Below are 23,323 nucleotides of genomic sequence, written 5' to 3'. Positions count from 1 at the left end.
TCAGGTTGAACCGCGGAAGCCGGGTCAAACGCCTGAAAAATCTCGTGGAATACCTGTGAGCCATCGACCCTTTGAACCAGTGATGGGAGTTTGACTGCGATACTCATCAAAGAGACTCACACTGAACCGTTGCGACAAGATCGTGTTCACTTCAAGGCTACACACAAAACAGGGTTAAAGAGGGGGCCTGGATAAATTGAAATTGAAAAAGAAAATCTGATGGAGCCCAGGTTCTCTTTCAAATATATCTTCTGAAGATTCTTTGTTACCATTTTCATTGCAATCAAAGACCAGCCAGTCTGAATATATGTTAGGGCTTCTGTCTAATGACTGGCTCAAGTCCAGTCTCAGGCAGCGCGGTGGAGGAAAAACAAGCATAATAAATATTGATGAGAAACTGCCTTTAAAGATCAAATAGCTTGCCATGAGAAAAAATGGGCTTCATGGTGGCATATTGAGTGGGGAGGCTGTCCTTCAGCCAGAAAGTCCAGGCTCGAGTCCATCCGCCACAGAGCACTGGTGCTGCTGAAGCAAGACTCTGAATCCCTGCTAAGTCCAAGGAGGCTGACCTTGACCTTTAACCTCCCCGTGGAGAGGAGCATGAGAACAGAGAATGTTTTCTCTGGGGAAATCAGCAAAGATCTCCATCTAACAAGCCATTTAGTCTCATCTTGAGGCTTGTTTTTCTTCAGACAAGTAGAAATCTGCAAGTGGGATGAGATAATCCCATTTGTTTCCAATGACAGTCAATTTATTTCCACAATTTTCTCGATACAAGTGAGCTGATCGGCTGTGTTTCAACATATTTATGCTTGTTCCCAGAAGAAACAAGTGAAAGTGCATCAGAAGTAAGTGGGGCTACAGTGTCTCCCCCCACTGACCGATTTTTTCATTTTCCTTTAGAAAAACAGGATTTTAACACTGAATACGAGCCCAAATGACCGGATAGATTTTGCACACTGTTATTGACGAGACGTTGCCTTCAGGATCAGGAAGCAAGCCGTGAAAAATTGCCCAGCAAAGTGGCGTGCCATTTGGTTTTAGATCCGGTTTCTGCTGCATACTTTACATTCAGAGCGAGTGAGTGAGACCAAAGATGTGTTTCAGAGAGAGGACATCACACACTCCGTTCACAGGCAGCAAACCAACATTTTATGCCTTTGTTGTTCTTGGCTATGGGAGATTGATACCGTTTCAATACTGTCTAAAATTCATTTGTGTTCCCGGGCAAAGCGTTTAGTCAGCACCGCCCAAGTATATGTGCCCCCATTACTAGATTGGAATGCATATGCATACCTCAGCATATTTTCTGGAAATGACCATTCAGAGTGAATAATGAAGGCTACGCCAACATTATATTACGCCGAACTCATATGCATGTGCCCATGGGGAAAATCACTGTGGTTTAATTCCCCGGTTCATGTTGGAAATGAGCGCCATTAAACAAACATTCTCTTTTAGGTATAAGATCGACTGGAAGAGCGACCTGGACAGCTACTTTGACATCGATCCGGTCGAGGGAACGATCTCCACCAACGAACCACTTGACAGAGAGAGCATCGCCCAGCACAATATCTCCATTGTGGCGACGAAACTTAGTAAGTATGACAACAAGATCGATTGTGATTCATGCGGGTGCCGTCGTCCTTCCCCCACCGTAATCTGTGTGAAGGATTTAACACACTTTTACTCAAGTCAATACTCAATCCCATTTTGTTGGAGAGCTTTATAGGTGACCATAAACCATGATGACTCTCCCGCAGGGTGTATCTCCAGGACATTGTCTCCTCCAGCATGCTCACCTCCACTCTGTTTTCATTTTTAACTGCTTTTTTTTTTTTTTTTTTTTTTTTTTTTTTTTCCCCCCGAGGACGTTTGATGGCATTGGCATTGGAGCTGAGCTTTTCTTGCCAGAGTCAACTTTTACTTACAGCGCAGTAAAATGTGAACCTCTCAGAGTTTTATACAGCAGGCGGATGCAGCCACATCGCACCCGCGAAGGGAGTGTGAGCCCGGCTCGAGAAGCCAGCGAGCGAATGCAGAACTGTGACTTTAAGACGTGTCATCGAGCTAATTATGTTTTTATGAAGGAAGTGGAGCAAATTTCCGGATAAATAAGCAAATCCATCGTCATCAAGTCATCAAATCTGCTAAGAACCGTCAAAGTCATTATCCCGCAGGCAGGCTGGTGCTCAATCAAAATTACCCACGCTGTATATTCATTAGGACAGACTGTGAAATATGGGCTGTTAAAACTTGAGTCTTTGTCGCCTTGGAAACTGGTATTACTCACTTCCCCTCAAGGTCATGGTAGTGACATGCTAATTCTGTTTCCTGTGTGTGTGTTTCACTGTGTGGTGTGTGTGTGTGTGCGCAGGCAGAGGTCAAAGGATTGGTGGATGAGTGCAGGGTTGAATGAGGGGAAAAAGAGCGGAGGGAGCGAGGAGGAGGAGGAGAGGAGGAAGATGAAAGCTGCATCGGGATGGTGCAAGCGCGGCCTATCATGGCCTGTGAAAAATCTCCCTCTCCACAAGCCATTTAGTGTCATATTCAGTGTGAAAATGCTGTGTTTCTCAAAACAAGTGAAAAACTCCAGTGCCAGTGGGATGAGATAATCCCACATTTCCAATGCTAATCAACTTGTTTCCAGAATTTTCTTGATACTAGTGGGCTGATCTGCCTTGTTTCAACATATTTAAACTCGTCCCCCCAAAACAGAAAAAAAAAAAAAAAAAAAAAGTGAAACTGCATTGGAAACAAGTGGGATTATTGCACCCTATTTGAATATTTATTCACTTTTTTATTAACAGAAACAAGATTTTAACACTGAATTTGAGACCACAGTGCTTGCTAGAATGGATTTTTTTTTTTTTTTTTTTTTTTTTTTTTTTGACAGTGCACCTGGCACAAAACTCAACGGGATTGTATTTTGTGCACACCTTGCCATATCACTGCCCCCACCTGTATTTCACCCCATTCTTATCACCTTCCCCATGCCAGCCTCCAATCCTGCTCGCTAACATGCCCAGTTCCCCCCTGGAGGACCGCTGTTCCTAGAGAGACCTTTCTCCTTGTGAGGGAAAAAAATAGAAATCATTCACATTCAGGGCCAATATTTGGGGGGGGGGGAAGAAAAAAAAATCACAAAACAGGGTGGACTCAGTGGTGCCATGCAGTATAGATCGAGACGGCATTTTATATCGAAACTGAGCACCCAGGAGTTTAGAGCCCCAACTTTTGAGTTCAGATCCATTTTTGACCTTGGCTGATATTTGGCAGTGCTTTGTGTTCTGGGTATTGGACGCCTGTTATGGGTCCTCTGTGATGCATTGTGTTTTTTTATGTTTGAGCTGTTGTCTGTATTCCCATACCGGAGTTTTAAACCATGACGAACAGCAGAAATACTGGAGCAAAAGATACCCCATATGCTCACACAAATAATGGATTGTGTAAGGAGAGGGCACGCACAAAAATAAATGTTCTGTCTCTTTTTTTTTTTTCTTTTCTTTTTTTTTTTTTTTTGTAAGGCTGTCGCTGCACAGTGGTTTTCAATAAACAGTGAATCATTGCAGAACTCTCCGTTTGACCCGTCCCTGCATCTTTGGCGTGACCTCTCTGCTAATGTCTTTTCACATTTCTCCACCCACTCCCTTTTTCTCACACTTAACAACGAGTCGGAGGAAAACATCCAACAATATGAATTCTCCATGAATAAAGGCACCTTTTCACTGCGATAATTTTGCACAACACCTGAGCGGGGAAACTCGCAGCACCACAAAGCCTCGGTGATCTATCCGGTCACTGCTAGACACTGCAGTCATGCAGCAAAATGAGAGCACTGTCTGCTGCTCTCCTGAGACACAGCACTCAGCCTTACAGCGGAAGGCGTAGTAAGTAAGCCCGGACAAGATTAACGATTTGCTTTTTGGTGTTTTAACCCAGCGGCGATTTTTGGGGGAAAACCGGAGAGGAACGTTTAATAGCTGCAATAATTACCCTGGCAGTTGGTGTTATGGGGGAAGCACACCTGCCATGTATTTCCAGCTACTGCAACCGAGCCCCTTTCAAACATACCATGTAGCTGTTGTAAATTCCCTCACATATTCTCCATTTACCTTTCCACAGTTGCACCGTTAATGGATGCTGCCCACGGTTTCAAGGAATCTTTCTATCTGTGTTTTTCCCCCTGCCTTTTATTGATTTCTGGTTGGTTGCTTGCAAAGATGGAGGTTTTCATTAAAATGGGTTTAATTAACAGGTTATATCTAGTAGAAAAGCTGTATAAGACGGCCAACTTTATGGCTGACCAGTGAAGCATTCTGTAGCAATACAGGATTCTGATTCAATAAAATAAATAGAGCATGTGGTGCTGGGTTGAAATGCTGACACAAAGTCTGATTTGAATACAACCAATATACCATTGCTCCATCTAGTGGGCAGAGCGTGACATCACTCGAATGCAGCTCGAGCCAGTCAGCAAATAATTATGGAGATGAGATTTTCTGTTTAACTGCATTACTGATGAAGGAAACGATAAATGCCAGAAGCCCACTATTTCAACATTAAATGCCGATTTTACAGCTTTTCCTGGACCTTGAGGGAGGGTGTTAAGTTGTTCCAACTTTTTGGTGGCTGGAGAAATTTCAGGACCTTGACAACAAAAAAAGATCAGTATTTTTTGCTGGGTGAGCATCAATGTTAGTGGTTCAGTCAGAGCAAAGCAGCAAATCCCATGCTCAGTGTCATTTTTACCTCAGTGGGAAGATTGCTTTTTCCATCAAGGTCACAGACAGGTTACTAACTGAGCCATGGCTGCGTCTCCAATCCCCTGGGGATGACTCCACAGATCCCCCCTCGCATTCTTCTCAACTACCCACCTACACACAAACGCACCCACGCACCCACGCTCTGGCTCTCACACAAACAAGCACACACTAAGCCCCCCACTACAGAGCAAAGCCTATTCCCACACCAAATCCATAAAGTTTACCTTTCTCGGGTTTTCTCACAAAAAGAACATTTCCCCCTTGTGCCCCTATAGTGTAGAAACATGGTAACAAACAAGCCTGGATTTGAGTTAGTCCCTCTCCAGGGGGCTTTTGCGCCGTAATTAATATGGGCTGCACATCTTAAAGCTAAAACCCATAATAGAACCTGAGGAGAAGTAGCTCGCACTCTCCGTGGGGACATTTTTAATAATATGGGTGTGCTTTATCAGTAGTCGGTGCATGTGGGATGCATTTACTGTGTGTTTTATTTAATTCTCCTTTTCATCATCAATCAGAAGACATCAGAAAACAGCGGCATTAGGGTGCAGTTTATGCAGCAGTGTGTGCCAGCCACATCAGAGGTTTATTGCTGGCGCCTTTATCCCGAGTGACTTACAAGAGGGTCTGGGGGGCATGTAGGAGTTTAGCGTCTGTTCAAGGACACTCTGTCGGGTCACTTCGACATGACGGCCTCTTTAAGCAGCTCTTTAAGCACCCGGCCACCCCGGCTGCCACAGCGTTAGAGCAGCACACACTGACTCATCTTAACACGGCAGTACCGTGTGTCTCCACATGATGTCAGTGCTGCGCAATAAAGTTCTCCCATTTGTTTTGTATTTTTTTTGTGTGTTTTTCACAGCACAGAGCAGATTTGGGATTGATTTGCATGATCCATCATGGTGAGATCTCTAAGTTCAAATTCAAGGTGAAGTTCAGGTTTGTGTAATGCCCAAAAATCACAGTTTAGAGTCTCAAAGGGCTTTGCATGCCTGCAGGTTTACAACAAAAACGACAACACTCCCCCCACCCCCCGATTTAATCCTTAATCCTTAAACCAAATTACAAATAATACAGTCATAATGCAAAAAAAATGCTAAGTTCAGTGTTTGAATGTAATGCTGATTTCTGTCGTTGTGTGTCCTCATTCAGACAGTCCAGTCCTGACCAGCCGAGTGGCCGTCACCGTCCACGTGCTGGACATCAACGAGTTCCCGCCTGAGCTGGCCAGCCCCTATGAGACGTTTGTGTGTGAAAACGCCAAGGAGGGACAGGTGGGTTCACATGCACTGCTGTTTTCCCTCAATTCCACTGAGGTGTTAACTTAAGAGACGTTCACTGCGCTGCAAAAAACACTCATCTCAGGAAATCATTCAGTCTCAGTGTTACAGTTTTGGTTTTGAAAGCGAAAGCGGATTCCACTTCTTTTCCAACGCTGATCAGCTTGTTCCCAGAATTTTCCTTAATCATGGGCTGATATGCCTTATTCTGCTATGTTTCGACATATTTATACTTGCTCCCAGAAAAAACTGCTGAAACAAGCAAAGCTGCACTGGAAAAAAGTGAGATTATCTCATCCTACTGGCATTTTTTTTCCATTTATTTCAATAAATACAGGATTTAAACACTGCATATGAAAGTAAATGACTCGTTAAGAGGATTTGTTTATTCATTTATTCATTTATTTGTGTTTTTGCTGTATCTTCAGTCAGTTAACAAATGCAGATTGGAGAGTTGTTGGTCCACTCACAGACCTGATATGGCTCTCGGCACCGAAAAGTTTTAAATTGACTCTGATGGTGGATTTTTACGGTCTAATAGTTAAATTAATACTGACATTGTATAGCCATAAAACCCACTGGGGTTATGGGGTTTTTTGGAGCATCAAATGGGCTTATAAGATATACTGTACGCGTTTAACTCTCACATGCATACCTATCAGAGGGGTTCTCCTCCCAAAGCAGGCGTTATTCAGCTCGGTGGCTAATTCAAGGACACTTTAATAGGGTTGTACTCTTTTGTGATGATCATGTAAGTCATAGTCTTGTCACTCTAAGCACCCTGCCACCGTGTCACCTCTCCGCTCCTCGTCCCCGGGGGATTTTGCCAAGAACAGTGCAGCACGGAGCGTGAATCTGCTGCTTGAACTATGGCAGTGTCACCGAGTTGGCTTCAAGCAGGGGAGGCAATCATAAAGCACGGCGGCGCTTTGCATATCAGCAACCAGGAGTACATTTCCGATGATATATTTTGGATGCGGTGGAGAATCTGCCTGTGCGCATTGTAAACCACCTGTGCCTGTAAATTAGCCCATTAACCAGCATCTATATGCAGTTAGCGTTTTGGGGGAACAGCTCCTTTGGCAGTCTATCAAATGGCTGTGGACTCCTCATCTCGCTCAGAATGCCTCGCCGGTCCTGAGGCCTGAGCCAGTTTTGTCTGCGGATCGCGTGTTCTGCTTCCGCTTTTGAAGACATCACTTTCCACCCGACCAGCCTGACCTCGGCTGTAAATGTGCTGTGCTCTTAAAACCGGCTCTAGCCTTCGGGTTTGTGTCAAAACCAGGTGCAAACTGGGGTCAAGTTCAACACCGACATAAGCAGCCCTCACTTCACTTTCCAAATGTAAATGTAATCCCTACACAATAATAATAAAAAAAAAAATCGTCTTAACAAGTCATTCACTCTCATATTCGGTTTTAAAATCTTGCTTTTCTTCAAACGAGTTTAAAAAAAAATCTGCCGGTGGGATGAGATAATCCCATTTGTTTCCAATTCTGCTCAACTTGCTTGCAGGATTTTCATGAATTGTGTAATTTTCTTGATTCTACTGGGCTGATCTGCCTTATTTCAACATATTTATACTTGTTGCCAGAAAAAAAAAAAACTGAAACAAGTGAAACTACATTGGAAACAAGTGGGATTATCTTATCCAACTAATTAGTCCACATGATTTTGATAATCAATACACTAAAAAAACATGACAACACACCTGCAAACTGAGAAATCTTCATGCAGGTGCGGAGAAGCAGGCAAAATGTATGCCAAGTAGGCAAAATGAAGCGAGGAGGCGCCTGCTGTAACGTGCAAAACTTGCAAACTTCCCAGCTAAACATACATGTGCGCCCGCTGAAGACGCTTGAGTAAAACATTTAGCATTTATTTTGTTGAAAAAAATCATTAAGTTTTGCAAGTTGCAGCAGTGTGCAGGGCTATTTCGTGTCTTCGTTTTGACTAATCGATTCATGAAAACACCAAGCACACAGGTGGAATCCTTGAAATTGCTCGTAGAACTGGGGAGGAAACAAATGAGGGCGGTGCAGGTCGAGAAAAATGCACATGCACTGCAAAAAGTCTCCCATTTTAACAAGTCATTTAGTCTCATATTCAGTGGGGAAAAAAGCATAAACATGTTAAAATACAGTAGAATCGGGCAGATCAGCCCACTAGGAAAAAAAAGAAAATGTCAGACAGAATAGGTCATCCCACTGACAGATTTTTTTTCACCTGTTTTAAGAGAAACGAGACGGATAAAGAGCATATTTGCAGCGTATTTTAACATTTTTAGATAGGAGATAGGAGAAAAAAGCTTGTCTAATAGCAAATGCTGAGAAGATGAGTCAGAATCATAACAGGTGCAAAACTAAGTCCAGTATATCTGAAAATATAGTCGGGAGCACAAACTTAAGGACAACAGCCCCATAATTTTGAACATAATGAGTTTTTTGACCCGCTTTTGAAAACATTATCTCTCTAAATCTGTCAAACTTGATGTATTGAATTTGAGAATGGTAATGGAAGTCAGAAATTAACCTTGGGCAGAATTTACCCGCTTCCTCCTCTTGTGTCCCACCTCCTTTGTCTCCTTGCCTTGTCTTTTTTTTCCCCCTCTCCTCTCCTGTTATCTCCCACTCTTCCTCCTCTCATCTTTCCCTCCCATTCCCTCCTCCTCCTCCTCTCCCCTCCCCGTCCCTCCGGTGCACGCTATCTTCCTTCCTCCAGTGTTTTCACACCAGTCGTCTCCGCAGCACGACTCCGCCAGGTGTTGTGCACAGCTGGCGGATGATAAAGAATTGCAGGTCTTCTCTTGTAAAAGCCATCCTGAGTCTCCCTTGATGATTATCTGCGCGCACGCCGCTAAAAAACACACAAACCCCTTGTTTTGAAGTGCCTCACGCTGCGGTGCAACCTCCCATGGAAAGTAATCTGTAACCGGGATGTAGCCAAGCGAGAGAGACGACTGACTATTTCCATGTGAAAGTGTGGGAAGAGGAGCAAGGAGAGAGGCATGAGACCACACACTGAGAGGCTCAAATAAAATAGGTCAGGGTTAGAGCAAAGTAATACAGTGTGATGTTTCCTTATTTCATTATTTACACAGAGGCCAGATCGGGGGGTGGGCAGGTCAGATGAACGAAGAACCAGCAAAAAAAGGAACATTCAATATGTACATATTTTGTTCTGTGGAGCTAAATGGGTAGAAAACACACTCATACATACTTGATATGTTCTCAGGCCATTAAGAGCTGCATTTTTTATCGCCCTCTCTTACTTTTAAAATAATCAAAACCTGTTTTCTAATCCTCATCCATCCTGTGAAGCTAAAGTTTCACTGAAACAACAAAGAGCAGAATCAGATTTTTAATTCCAGCTAATTACACCAAACTTATATTTCGAGTTAACTGCATAACTGTGCTTTATTTTATTTCACCATTTAACTTCGCAATATCGCTGTGTGCATAAGGTGTATAAAGGTAGACTTTTTTTTTTTTTACACAAGCTCAATTTCTTATTGACTTGTAGGATTAATGCACACACTGACACTTAATGCACATCATTTTGCACATGCCTTTGATACAACTTAGACATAATGCACATACTTTTTTTTTTTTTTTTAATTTGGAAGGCATATATCAATATATTCCATATTTCTTTCTAGTTTCATATAATTTAATTATTCTCTTGAGAACTGAGGAGCTGCTACTCATGCAATTTCCACTCAGAGATCAATAAAATATTTCTGATTCTGATTCATTAGTAGATACATGGTAGAATATACTAAAATGTGTAGATTAGAAACATTAATAATGCGTACCATGGAGTGCAAGAGTCAAACACACAGCACATTAAATCTGACAACCTTGTTCCTTTGTTTATTTGTGTATTTATGAGGATCCCCACTGGCTGTAAATAGGCGGGAGAGCAATTTTTCCTGGTATCCCATAGAAAAAAATACAATATACATCCAAAACATACATACAAAGTTGAAACCAATCAAAAATAGAGCCGCTTTGACACAGTGAAAAGCACACAGTGAAAGTGAAAGTGAAAGACATATAGCCTTTAATAAAAACAAGCTTTTTTCAGCTGCACACAGATCATTTTTGATACTGAATCTGCTGACATGATATTTTGTTTTGTTTTGTTTATTTGCCCTATTGGTCCTATTGATCAAAACCAACAAGAGGAGTTAGTGTACCCTGACAAATTTTATTCTTGCAAGGGTGGAAAATTCTCTGAAACACGATTTAGACCTTCATGGGACGTCAAAACCATTTAAACCCATTTAATGGTGAAATTTCGTCAGGCGGGTCAGCAGCTGTTTAACGCCGGGTGACTCACCTTGAACTCAATTACTGAACAATAAAATGAAAAAAAAAAAAAATTGCACAGAAAATAAAATTTTATTGCAGGTTCTATAGACTTTTTTTTATGCAGCTACGGTCAGGAACGAACCTCCATCATTTCACAAAATACATTTATAATAAATTTCATGCAAAATACATTCAGTGTGAATATGCTTTAATTAGTCCAGTTGGATTGAAACATTATAATCCTGCAAAATTCACGACTCATACAGATTAATTATTCTACATCCAGCATGATCCAGTTTCTAGAGGTGCTCTTATAATACCAGCCAGCTACTTTCCTCACCTACTATCCGTCAAATAAGTTGTTTCAGTTTTGCTTCATATTGTGTACAAATGGGCGGCAGTGCATCAAATGGTAACTAAATCATTTTTTTTCTCTCTCTCTCTCTTTTTGATTGAAACTTGAGATGATCTTATACCTGCGGCAGATGTAACATAAATACAATATGAAACAGCTGGTATGTGGTCACGACCCGTGAACAACAAGCTCCAGCGGTTTTGGCTGAGCTTAATCCATCACACTGTATGGGAGTAATCTTAGAAATTCCAACAAGGTATCAATCTGGTGCTCAGTCACTGTATCCCAAACTGCAAAAAAAGAAAAGAAAAGAGAAAAAATAATAAAATCTCCTCCTTCTTTCTGTACTGACAGGTCTGAGATGGAGTCGGCTTAGCTCAAGACGACATTTCTGCTCTGATAATAATTTTGTATTTTCTGCCTAAACAAACAGAGCTGAAGTGAGTTTGTTTTCCACGAAAGCAAACATAATTTAGTTTGAGTACACACAGGGTGTTCAGACAGTTTTCCCATTAACCACCAGGGGGGTTACGGCATCCTAAACCGCCCACCCCCTCGCTTCTTATGGATGTGCTTGAAGATATTTCAAACGCGAGGCTCATCTGCCTCTGGCATGCTTTTGTAAATTATAAAACTTGAGAGAAGAGAATAACCTCCCGAGTGCGGAAATACTGAGGCGACGTGTTAATAGCATCACTCTGTTCATCTCAGCGTTTCATGGGTGGATTTCTGCTGCAAGAGAGAGCAAAGCAAGGATGTTATCGTTTTATGAAACTAAAACTAGGGGAAAAAATTGGGGGAAAAAAGCATGAAAAGAATCTAAATGGACTTAAATGAAGTTTGTCCACAAAACTGGCTGAAAGAGACCGATGCTTACTGTGCACATCCAAAGATGGTTTTCTATTTGTGCACAAAACAACTGAAACTAATTGAAAACTACAACATTTATGAGACTAAAAACTAATCATCAGAGTAAAAAAAAAAAAAAAAACTGAAACTGAAACTAAACAAACATTGAGATCATGGTCTCAAAGGTAAAAACAAAGTCTGGCTGTTTCTCCCTGAGGAATGTTTCCTTTTTTTTTTTTTTTTTTTCCCAAAGGTCATGCACGTTCGTTTGGTTTGACTATATGTGAATGGGTTGCCACAGCGCATCTATATTTGCTGTACTTGCTGTACTTGATTGTCAAAGCTGAACAATCACCTCTTTATCCTCTTATTTTACTTTTTTTTTTTTTTTTTTTTTTACAGGTGATACAAACCTTTAGCGCAAAAGACCAAGACCTCCCCAGTGCCGGCCAGCAGTTCTCCTTCAAATCACCAAAGGAGGACGTGAAAAACAAGAATTTCACCATCCGGGACTTTGGGAGTGAGTCATCTTACTGTGTTAGAACGTCTTTGTGTGCTGACATTCAGTATGAAAACAGTGTTTAAATGCTAAAAATGATCAGATTGTGGTTATTTTCTTGGCAGCTTGGTCTTCCAAGAAACTGAAACCATGCCACACTCAGCATAACAATAATGTTTTGTGTAATTTGAACATGCAGTGCCAATACAGCAATGTGATTATATCTAATTCTCAAAATAAGGTGTTAGTGTATTACTTTTTTATGCAAAGAGTCGGTTATTTGATTATAAAGTTACACAAGAGAAACTTAAATATGACAAAAATACGATCTATCAATCAGAATAAGTGGAATGCTTAATTTTATATTATGCAGTGTGATTTGAAATGTAGAAAGTAACCTCTGACAGACTGACAATGTTGAAAGTTACCCTCCTTTCCCTGCTGACAACTCATGTTTTCCCTCGAAAAACTTAAAACAGGAAGCAGGGCAGCCGCCTTCTCAAGATCAATTACTGGGCAGCCGAAAGGTTTTCCGCTCACAGCTAAAGAGAGAGGGATGTTTTCAGCGGCAGAAATAACTAAAACGCATGAGGTCAGACGTTGTCTTATGATAAGGGCATAATAACGCTCCCCAGTATGCACTCGCCGGGCCCTTTGAAGTCCGAGCGGAAAGACGGGTAATAAAAAGTGGGACATGGCAGGATGAGGCCGGGGAGACGAATGCATTCGCCATCCTCGACAAGCCCCGGCTCGAACCTCTGATCCACTTTTACCTTTTGGACACACTGTCTTGCAGCTTCTCGACTGCCAGGGGCCTCGAAACACACTCTGCAGATACACAGCGAGATCTGATACGCGGGGACGGGGAATACAAGCACCACAGGCGCCGCAGACAGGTTCAGCGAGAGGGAGAAAGAAAGGGGGAGAGGGGGAGAGAGGGAGCGAGCAAACAACAACATGGTTGTGCACAACATGCAAGGTGTGCTAAAACGCCTGACCTCCTGTCAAGAAAAAGTGCCAAGCTTCGTCAGTGGAACAAACCTGGCTTGACAGGGGTCAGACAGTCTAGCGGCAGCAGACAGAGCTGGGCAGGTCCAACCTGACACTTTCCCTCTACCTTCGTATACGTTGTCGACCTCTATTCCACTTGCCATCCTCACACCTCCGCCTGTCTTCCCAAGTTGTTCCCTTAGTGCTTTTTTTTTTTTTTATTTTTGTAATCTATTATTTATCATTGTTTAATCTCCTGTTTCTCTGGTGTTATGCTGCCTGAATGAACAGATAACAAAATCACAACCGATCCCAATAGTTCCCACGAGGAAAAAAGAAAAAAAAAAAAAAAAAAAAAAAAAAAGCTTTGCTGTTTTTCAGGAGAGATCCGCTGGGTGTGGTTGGGTGATATCAGCCTTCAAAATAAGTGGTGTAAAATGGAAAAAAAAAAAGGGGGCTTTGATAAGACGAGGCTTTGATACATTGCAGTTTCTGATCACATTCAGAGAGGATTTGTATCAAACATACAGAGTTATCAGACATTGAACAGTTTTATCTCGCTGAACCTCAGACCTCCAGACTTGTACCTCAGAGGATTGTCTAATTGATGTTAGAATATCCACTATGGGGTATTTTCGCTCTGTTTTTCTTGTTTTTTTGTTTCTATTCAAAAGATACTCTGCCCATCTTTTCCTGCTAATGATAACATTCAAGGTTAGTCAAGCACTTGCTGCAGTACTTTGGGCAGTTTCATCCAAATTTACAAAATTCAAGAAAAAAAAAAATCCCACACCAAAGACTTTTTTAAAGCTTTCCGCTGCTGTCTAGAAGATTTTTTGGCTGGACCGGCAGAGTCAGTGTTACAGCTGAATGTCTCTAACCGACTGACTGATTATGTGACTGACTGATTGGGTGACTGAATGATCAAAGTTACACGATTGGTCGGCCGAAAACATGGAAGCGGCCAGGTGGTAATGGCAGCGGATACCATTGATCGACCGCATGCTGGACGTTTCCCCGTTAGCTGCTGCTCTTTCGAAATGAACCGGCGCACTGCAGATCATTTCGAAATTATCGCTCACTCACACAGCACATGGGCAGAGAGATAGAGAAGGAGAGAAAGAAAGAGAGAGAGAGAGAGAGAATAAATGATGCTGAGAAATATGCATCTGTTTGAACAGCCAAGCTCCTGCACACGTGTGAATTTACACTTTCTGTCACATTTCATCTGTCTTGACAGGTCAGACTCGTAAATATGAGGAGACGTTCTTTTACCTACAAATTATAGAAGATAATATGATGATGATGACTTGTCCAGTAATAAATACTTTGAGCCAAATTCAGCAAGAGTAGTGAGCCCTTCTGTGTGCTGTGTCCATAAGACGTAACAGGCTGTATAAAATAAAAAAAAAAAAAAAATCCTTAGTGTTCGAATATTTCTGTTTTTCTTTACTGATTGTGTGACATTTGCAATTGGGTTCCAGATGTCTAGTAAGACTCCAATGAACAATTTAAGCGGTAGCTGTGCAGAAACACGCATCATAGATAAAAATATTGCTAATTTTTGTTTACAATAACTGGAGAAGCTACTGAACTATGAGCGATGAAACCAAATTATCTGACTTAACTGAAACGAGTCTGAATTCCCCTCACCATGTCCTGGGTGAACACAGAGCCGTTCGGTTTCTCTCTGATCAGTCAGTGGTCTGTAGTTTTTTCAGGTTACCTTTTAGTATCGATGAAGGTAGGGAAAAACAGTACCAGGGGCTAGCCACAACTTTTGCCCGATGGAAAACCCCCCAAAAAATGCAAATGGAGTCGATCCATGTGGCGGAAAAACGGCTTATTTCATATGCAAAAGAAATCTGCACTATTAGCCTGTATAAATAATCACGGTGTGAAAACTGCTGTCTAGTACAGATGCTGTTTCCACCGAGGTCAGATCAGATACTTTTTCTATGTAGTCGAGGTACAACCAACTAGGTTTTGACCCAGTATGGTTGACCTTTTTTTTTAAGCCGGGCTGACCATGTTGGCTCCAGGGAAAAGGAGGAAAACCCAGAAGTGTCACTTCAACTTTAAATATAACTTTTTGACTACAGACCTTAGTTTCGACTTCTCAGATATAAATAGTAACCTTTATGTCTCTTTGCTTCTTCTTCTTCTTCTTCCTCTTTCCCTCGCTCCAGACAATACAGCTGGCATCGTGACAAAGCGGAGCGGCTTTCGACGGCGTTTACAGGAGATCTATTTTCTCCCCGTGGTGATTGAAGATAATGGCTACCCGCCCAAGACCAGCACAGGGACCCTGACCATTCGCGTATGTGGATGTGAGTCAGATGGCTCCCTGCTGACCTGCAGCGCAGAGGCCATCTTTCTCCCCGTGGGGCTCAGCACGGGCGCTCTGATCGCCATCCTGCTTTGCATCATCATCCTGTTAGGTGAGACCTGTTGTCTTAAAACTAGTGAATACAAACCTACAGAAACCTACCAAAGCCCTCTACTCTAATTTTAGCATTTCTTTATCAGTGAAACAGGGTTTTGAGATTTCTTTGCTTCATTTGCGTGATGTATTTCCTGTTGAAACAGGATATCGGGGTGGGACATGACAAAGGGAGGTGTCATTCACAAATGTAAACCAATAAACCGATGCAACATGAGTTGGGAGGGAAAAGAAGTTTTATTTGAAGGAGGAACAGGAGAGGGATTGTTTAAAAATCAGAAATGGTTTCACTGATCAGAATTTTTGCTTACAGAAATTATACTGTTTTTTTTTTTTTCTGGAAATATAAATGGTGGGATTTTGATGAAGATCTGTTGGCATTTGATGAAAAGATGAAAAAGTCATCTTCCATTTTCTTGTGTCTGCACTATCCAACCTCACACTATCACTCTCTGCTACAGATGGCAGCGAGTGATAATTGTTAGAATCGTTATTATACAGAAATTGAACTTATAGTTCTTCTTAGTCATCGGTATGGGTGTAAATGATGAGGATTTTTTTTTTTTCCAGCAGGTTCAGCCATTATTGCTGAGTCCAGCTCTCTTTCAGCAGAGTGCTTGTACTTAGGAGAACATTTTAGATTTTTTCTCCTAATTGCCACACACCAGCTTCCCGTGGACCGACTTTTCCCATCAGTGACCAGACCTGGAACTAATTTGGCCAAGCTAGTGAATCAATAGTGTCTCTTGTAATTTCTCTTACGTGATTTAGACTGACAGGACGGGTTTATCTTTTTTTACAATAATAATAACAAAAAAATAAATAAAAAAAAATCTGCATTGCAACTTTAACACCAGTTGTTTGTAATGTCAGCGCTCAAGCTTATTGTAAGATGCTCTGGGGAAGAGCACCAGCTTAAACACCTAAAATGACCAGGTCTGCTCTTTTCTGGCTCCTATTATTTGCCACTATCTGCCTTCAGAATGAGTTAAACTGGCCATTAGAAGCTGACTGGCGTCCCTCCAGAGGTGCCTGCCGTTGATTATAGAACACTTATGAATTTAGCCATTCAATGAGGCGTGCGAGATTGGAGGGAGGGACCCTTTTAACAATTGGCTCTATAAGCTAAATCCAATCCCGCTGCTCCCTGGCTGCTTCTCGGGCTCTGGCTTTAACTTTTCCCACAAGGTCATGGCTGTAAAAACTCCTCCTTAACTCTCTGATGTTAATGTCCGAGCTCATCTGCATAGCAGGGAGGAAGTAAATATACCTTTTATATCATCGTTTCCTGAATTATGTATGTGGGATGGTCGGTTGTAAAAGAAGCTCCTCTTTACAGTGGAACTCAAGGGCAGCTGTGACCTTTGAACGCTTGAATAATATGATTGAAAAATACCAGTTGCCATGAAGACCCCACCACCACCACCCCGTTTCGCTATATTTACTTTACTGGCGGCAGTATATCCAACGAAAAAATCCACTGTTTTTTCATACCACTGCAATCTTCATCACTGATCGCCGTGCGTTGGATTTATGAATATATTCTTGTTCATTTTCCGTTTGAGAGTTCCCCCGTTTGATGTCTGAGGGAACATAAAGCGGCGCTCTGAACTGTAGTTGTGCAGAACAGTCTTGGCGTGTTCGGTTCAGTCGACATGCTGGGGAAGAACGGTTTCAAAGCGCCAAGTCAACTTGCCCCGAGGCTGCAGCCGACGCCAAACTGTCATGCCGTCCCTGAGAGGGAAAGTGGCAGGGAAAATCAGAACTCACAGAACTCACACTGAGAATATTTCCTCAGAGCCACTTAGTTCCCGTGCCGGATTTGTCAGGATGACCCAGTTGTTCTGTGAGGAGAAGTGATGAGGTAAATTAGACGGACCGGCATGAGGACTTTCATCCGCATTGCCGTTTCTCCACGTGGGGAGGCCACACCCAACGACGGGAGCGTGTGTTCAGCCAGTGTGTTCAGCCATGAATAACATCCTGTTGTTGAAGTACAGATAGGAACCACTGGGGGGAGCTGGCACACTACACCCAGGTAGATAAAATCATTTGGGGAGAGAAGGAGGGCAGAAAGGAAGGGAGAGAGACGAAGGAAGGAAGGGACCTACTTGAGGCATTCAGTTGTTTGTTTTTTTCCGCCTGAATTTATTTATTGACTCATTTCAATTGAATGATTTCTGCATTATTCTGGCCATTGCTCTCCCACCTAGATGCCACTGTATATTAAAGACCCACATGAGAATTGTATATTTTGGTATATTTGTCACCGAGGAGAGACAGACAGACAGAGAGAGAGGGGGAAAGAAACAGGTAAAGAGAGAGAGAGAGAGAGAGATAGAGAGAGAAATTTTCTGCATGATTATGTGTTGAAAATCATTATATATTGGTACTATGCACAATATGCACAGCCTCAGGAAAAGTCTCTGAAGGAGTTGGTGCTGAAAGCAGAGGTTCCACGGCAAAATGAAAACTGTTGCTTTAGGTGTTGTTCACATTTTCACCCCCAAAATTATTCAGTTTACAAATAACTCATATCTGAGTATGTAATGCCATCAGTGCCTTCTTTATGCTTCACTTGCAGTGATGTAATATCTGTTTTCTTCACAGGAACAGTGCAGAATAGGGCACAAGGCCATGGGGCTAACACGTAATTGTCTTTTTTCGTCTCCCCAGTCATCGTGGTGCTCTACGTGGGCCTGAGACGGCAGAAGAAAAAGGAGACCCTCATGTCCTCCAAGGAGGACATCCGGGATAACGTGATCCACTATGACGACGAGGGCGGCGGCGAGGAGGACACGCACGCCTTCGACATGGGAACACTTCGCAACCCCAAGGTCATCAAAGAGAACCTGTTCCGGCGGGACGTCAAGCCCGAGATGAAGAGAGGTCCCAGGGCGCCCGTCTCCCAGGACAGCGCCGACATCCGCGACTTCATCAACCAGCGTCTGAAGGAGCACGACATGGACAACTCGGCCCCGCCCTACGACTCGCTGGCCACGTACGCCTACGAGGGCGACGGCTCGGTGGCCGAGTCGCTCAGCTCCATCGAGTCCCTGGCCATAGACCTCGAGGAGGACTATGATTACCTCAACGACTGGGGGCCGCGATTTAAGACTCTGGCAGGGATATTCGGGGAACAGTCAGAAACTCAGTCCGACACAACGACCACAGAGAACACGCATTGATGTTATTCATGGACTCAAAAAAAGCAAATATGTAACAATTTGGTTGGCTACGCAGTTGTTTTAGCATTTTCTCCCTTCATTTCTACCGGTTTCCGTTTTGTTTCCCGCTTGCCATTTTCTACGCTATCTGGTACTTGACCATGTTCAGTCCCAAAATTGTACAAAACGAAGGTACGTACAGTGACACGGTTAGGTGAGCAAGGCAGCCATTCAATTATCTTTCAATTGAATGTTGTTTGTTGTCATCATATGTTTTGTTTCCTCCTGGGGAATACGCGTACACACGGGAAATGCTGCCATTTCCTAGAACATCCTTAAAAGTGCCTCAATATAATTGTTCTCTTACTTTCTAGTCCATGCCACATATCCAATGTTGTCTCTCTCAGAACCCCTTAAGTGAAGCTGATTCTCTCAGCCTACTGTGCTCTGACTGGCCGAGTCATCTACCGAGACCAATGCTAACTCTGTGGGGACAATGAAGTGGCCGAGGTTTGGCCAAAGATGTTTTGAATGTTATTTATTGTTCTATTTATTTATTGGCTGGCTGATTTGATTTGATTTTTTTGTGTATTTATCTATTTATCTCTCAGTCATCAATCTGTATTTTTTATTTTTTGGAGACACTCGAGGATTTTGTAATTATTCAAGACCCACGTGAAAATGGACGTTTCTGTTAGGTGGGTCCTGTGAATAGACTTGTACTAGACTTGTAAAAAGATAAATTAGGGCTAAATAATGCAGTTCAGTCATGTAATAAACACTGTTTTCTTAAATAAACCACACTTGGACAAAAAAAAAAAAAAAAAAAGAGCTCTCTGTCTTTCCTTATTTGACGTTCATGTCTGCGTGTAATGCTGCATAGCCACGGGGCTAATTCATATAGAAATATCCCTCACCTTCTAGATGTTGTAGTGTCATAGCATCTTCAGTGATCTTAGTCATTGTTTATTAGTATATATGCTAATGTTTCTGGTGATATTCTAGTAAGACAAGGCCATATCACTCCAGAGCTTAAGGCTATTACTCATAGCAAATGCATAAAGTTATGATTTTGAGTCAACAGCTATACAATTGTTTTGTGTATTAGGAATGAACATATTTTTCAGACCTTTTGTGCAATTTCCAAACTTTTTCAAGACCTGGAAAGCATCAAGTTGGTTTTCCAGACTCTCCAGATTTAGCTAAGGTAGAGAAAATTCAGGATGCAGTCCCCCCAGACAGGAAGCTCTGCAGTTTATTCATCCCTTGCCATATATGAGCGACAAACCCCTGAAAACCCAGTCGTCTGTCCCCACTAATCATACTCTCTGTGAGATGACATGTTGCTTTATTGCATGTGTGCATTTGAGTCTTGCGAGCAACACAGTGCAGCCTTCATTGAAAAGGAATCTATTCTGGAGGCGACTTATTTACAACAGGCAAGCCAAAGACAGATACCTTAAAGAGGCGTGTGTTTGCAGATTTGCACCATCAGCTTAAACATCCCAAATTCAGCGAGCAAGCATTCGAGAGAGGAGAAGTACGAGTTGCACCAAGGTGTTAGTTGGACATCCAAACTGGCCTACTCCTCTGGTCATTGTATAGAGTACCTCAGACCTTTTGCCATGGTCTGCTGATGATATAATGGAGGGTCTGGATGAGAGCCAAAGCAGTCAGTGAGATAAAATGCAGAGCCTCTACTAATGGCTTTACAGTCATTCCCTCTGTCTCTTTCTTTCTCTCCCCTGTCCAACAGGTATACCCAGTAGTCGAGTTGTAAAAAAAAAAAAAATTCAGGGAGGATGGTCAATTTTTTTTCACTTGATGAAAAGTGAGGATGGCAGTTTTACAGGGGGGATTATTTTGACCGTTTTTATTTCAGGGGGGATGCCACCCACCCTCATCCCCCCTCAACTCGAGTACTGGGTATACACCATAGCAAAAGCTTGAGAAAATGTGTGGCTATGTGTTTAAAGGGGTCCTTAACTCGTCTATGACCTTTATCTAGCAACCAGTAGGCACAATATTACTCATTTTATACATAAGTCTCCCCATACTATATCTCCAGCCACTATTGAGTTATGGTGGCTCGCAACAGGCAAAAACAAACAAACAAACAAAAAATCACATATCCACAAAAGTTAATAAGCTTGTCAAAGAACCTCTCTAGTGATTTCATTACCTCAGCTGTTTTCCAAACTGAAAAAAAAAAGTCTCACCTTTACAAGCAGGTTAATCGCGACTTGAATAGGTTATACCGGCTGTCTGTTGTTCCTCCTATTTTACCGGGTAAACCAATTATTTAGCTGCAAAGCGCTGGGAATCACTGGAAGGGGTGTAATTACAGCTGTCTCACAGGTCAGACTAATTTTAATTGAGATTGTGATTGGTGGATATAATCAAACACCACTGAAATGTTTAAGGAAGGGTTTTGAAAACGACTTGCGTTAAAAAAAAAAAAAAAAAAAAAAAATCACTGAGGAGGGGCCTTTAAACTCCCCGTGAAATGAACTCACATTACTTTCACTTTGTTAAAAGCAGCGTATCTCTCTTGGTGAGTTGCATCAGAGGGGATAAATAAAAAAAATTACAACCAATAAAACCCCCACACATCTTTGAACCCATCCCACCCATCCCATTAAATAAAATACTGTCTTCCCCAAATGATAATCTTTTGGTTTACACTAAAATAAATAAAAGAATCCCTGAAGAAATCAACCTCACCTTAAATGCATATTATTATAACAGGAAATACAAAATCAAGGAAATAAAAGGTGCCATTTCATAGCTCTGAATCTATGACTTTTTTTTTACCTCTACCTGAACGGATTTTGCCGTTAGTCTGATTACAGCGTTCCCACTTCACACCCCCCACTGTGTTGAGCTATGGTGGTCCTTAATTAATACAATTAATAGCACCACATACCCACAGTAGAGTCAAACAAGGTCATCAATTAGACAGGGGAATCAGAGGAAACCGAGTTCAAGTTGGAAAGTGGATTTTTAAAGTCAGAGTGAGAGATGAGTCATTGGTATTTTTGCGCAACGGTGCAATAAAACCTATTGTTGCCCCTTTAACCGATGCTGCTCCCCATGCTTCCCTGTATCAGCTGCGGGTAGCCAGCGTGCCACGGCGAAAAGGGGTTTGTTTGAACTTGAACAGCGGGCCGTTGTGATCACTAGACCACTCTATCTCCCCGGACGCTGCATGGCCTTTCCCAGTTCACAATACTTCCATACCAGTAATGACTCACCCTGTCTGCTGGCAGCGGGCGGCGGAGACAGACAGACCAAACAGAGACATCATCGCTAACAGGGAGGAGTAGTGAGGGGTGGGAGGGAGCGTGCAGGTGGTGGTGGTGGTGGGGGGGGTATGTGTGGGTGGATGGAGTGGCAGTCGGGGTGGTTCCCATCCTATGCATAAACATGAGGGAGCTGGTGCATCTTCTGGATAGCTCAGGGATAACCAACAGTTGCCACAGGCCAAAGCAAAAAGAAACGATGGCATTGATACTGTTTGTGTTGGACCAAGTTCAGCCCTCTATGCTCCAGCGAGCAGCACTGTCCAGTCTCATTGTTCAGTCTCTCAAGCAGACTCATAATCCAGCCAGGGTTCCACCATGTTATTCACAGAAACTCCATAAATTCTCAAGTCAAATCACAGCCTCTTACTCCTTGCAAGAAATCAATCAGTGACTTAAATCACAGCAACAACGACAACAACAACAACAACCATCAACTGATTTATCACAGCGAAAATTATAATTCCCCTTGGACAAGATGCAGCAAACCTTGGCAATGCACTGACAAACATCACAATGCACGGAGCCCCCAAATTCACATTTGCATTGTGTTTTTTTTTTTTTTTTTTTTTTTTTTGGGGGGGGGGGGTAGCTGTGAGTGAAGGGTTTTTACAGCGTTCAATTTTTGAGTCACGCAAGTCTGTGCAGGCCTGTCATGATTCAACAAAGAGGAGTTGTCACGGCGTCTTTCGAATCACCTCCTCGGTTTTTGAAGGCCCTGAACAATTTGCTTAGAGAGAGACAAATGAATACACAAGTGCCGTCAAGACCACTCGCCGTTATGACTTTTCAATTTGCTGTGTAAATGCGCCGTATTGTCTCGTGAACCCCGGTGTTGCGCAGCTGTTGCTAGGGATTACGGCGCTGATGCTTATGTGTGTTTTAATTAATACCAGTCACTTTGTATTATTCAGCGTCTAAGGGTATTTTTGGAGGGTGCTTATGCATATGGAAATGGAGCTGTCACCACCGCTCTCACTGTAACTGCTCTTTAAGTCGACAGGTCCGCTTTACAAGATCCTGCTGATCTTAATGTGGGAAACCGCACATATTTGCAGCCACTAACCTTTTGCCCTGATAATTATGCAGCAGGGCTGTTGACTAACCTTGGGACGGTGGCATGTGAATAAACACAGCGATCGTTATCACACTCTCCGGACTTGTTTACTGAGTGTTAAGCAATAATTAAGACATTAATCAATGGTGGCATCTTACACAAAAGTGAAAACAGTCATTGCTGTTTGCATGGGTGGTTTGTTTTCTATTTATCCCAATTTCCATATTTTACATTATTTGGCCCGCCGGTTGTATTTGTTGATGGTGTTTTTTTTGTTTGTTTGTTTTTTTTTTTTTTTGATT

At 42.4% G+C, this 23,323-nt stretch overlaps 1 protein-coding gene across 3 annotated transcripts in view; it reads left to right on the top strand.

The window, feature by feature from the left end:
- The window catches only part of LOC115378755 (cadherin-12-like), an 84,740-nt gene extending 65,281 nt beyond the window's left edge, over window positions 1-19,459 (top strand). For 2 of the 3 annotated variants that reach the window (XM_030079235.1, XM_030079234.1), the window contains 5 exons: window positions 1,462-1,602; window positions 5,923-6,040; window positions 11,966-12,083; window positions 15,242-15,493; window positions 18,172-19,459. In XM_030079235.1, coding sequence (XP_029935095.1) covers window positions 1,462-1,602; window positions 5,923-6,040; window positions 11,966-12,083; window positions 15,242-15,493; window positions 18,172-18,683 — 1,141 coding nt within the window. In that variant the 3' untranslated portion in view covers window positions 18,684-19,459. Of the gene's footprint in view, window positions 1-1,461; window positions 1,603-5,918; window positions 6,041-11,965; window positions 12,084-15,241; window positions 15,494-18,171 lie in introns of all 3 variants that reach the window. The other variant, XM_030079233.1, reaches the window with a different exon arrangement.
- Window positions 19,460-23,323: the final 3,864 nt, after the last annotated feature.

This window comes from Myripristis murdjan, chromosome 20, assembly GCF_902150065.1.
Source record: "Myripristis murdjan chromosome 20, fMyrMur1.1, whole genome shotgun sequence".
Classification (NCBI taxonomy): Eukaryota; Metazoa; Chordata; class Actinopteri; order Holocentriformes; family Holocentridae; genus Myripristis; species Myripristis murdjan.
The sequence above is the reverse complement of the archived record's forward strand: the minus strand, read 5'-3'. Positions and strand labels throughout refer to the sequence as shown.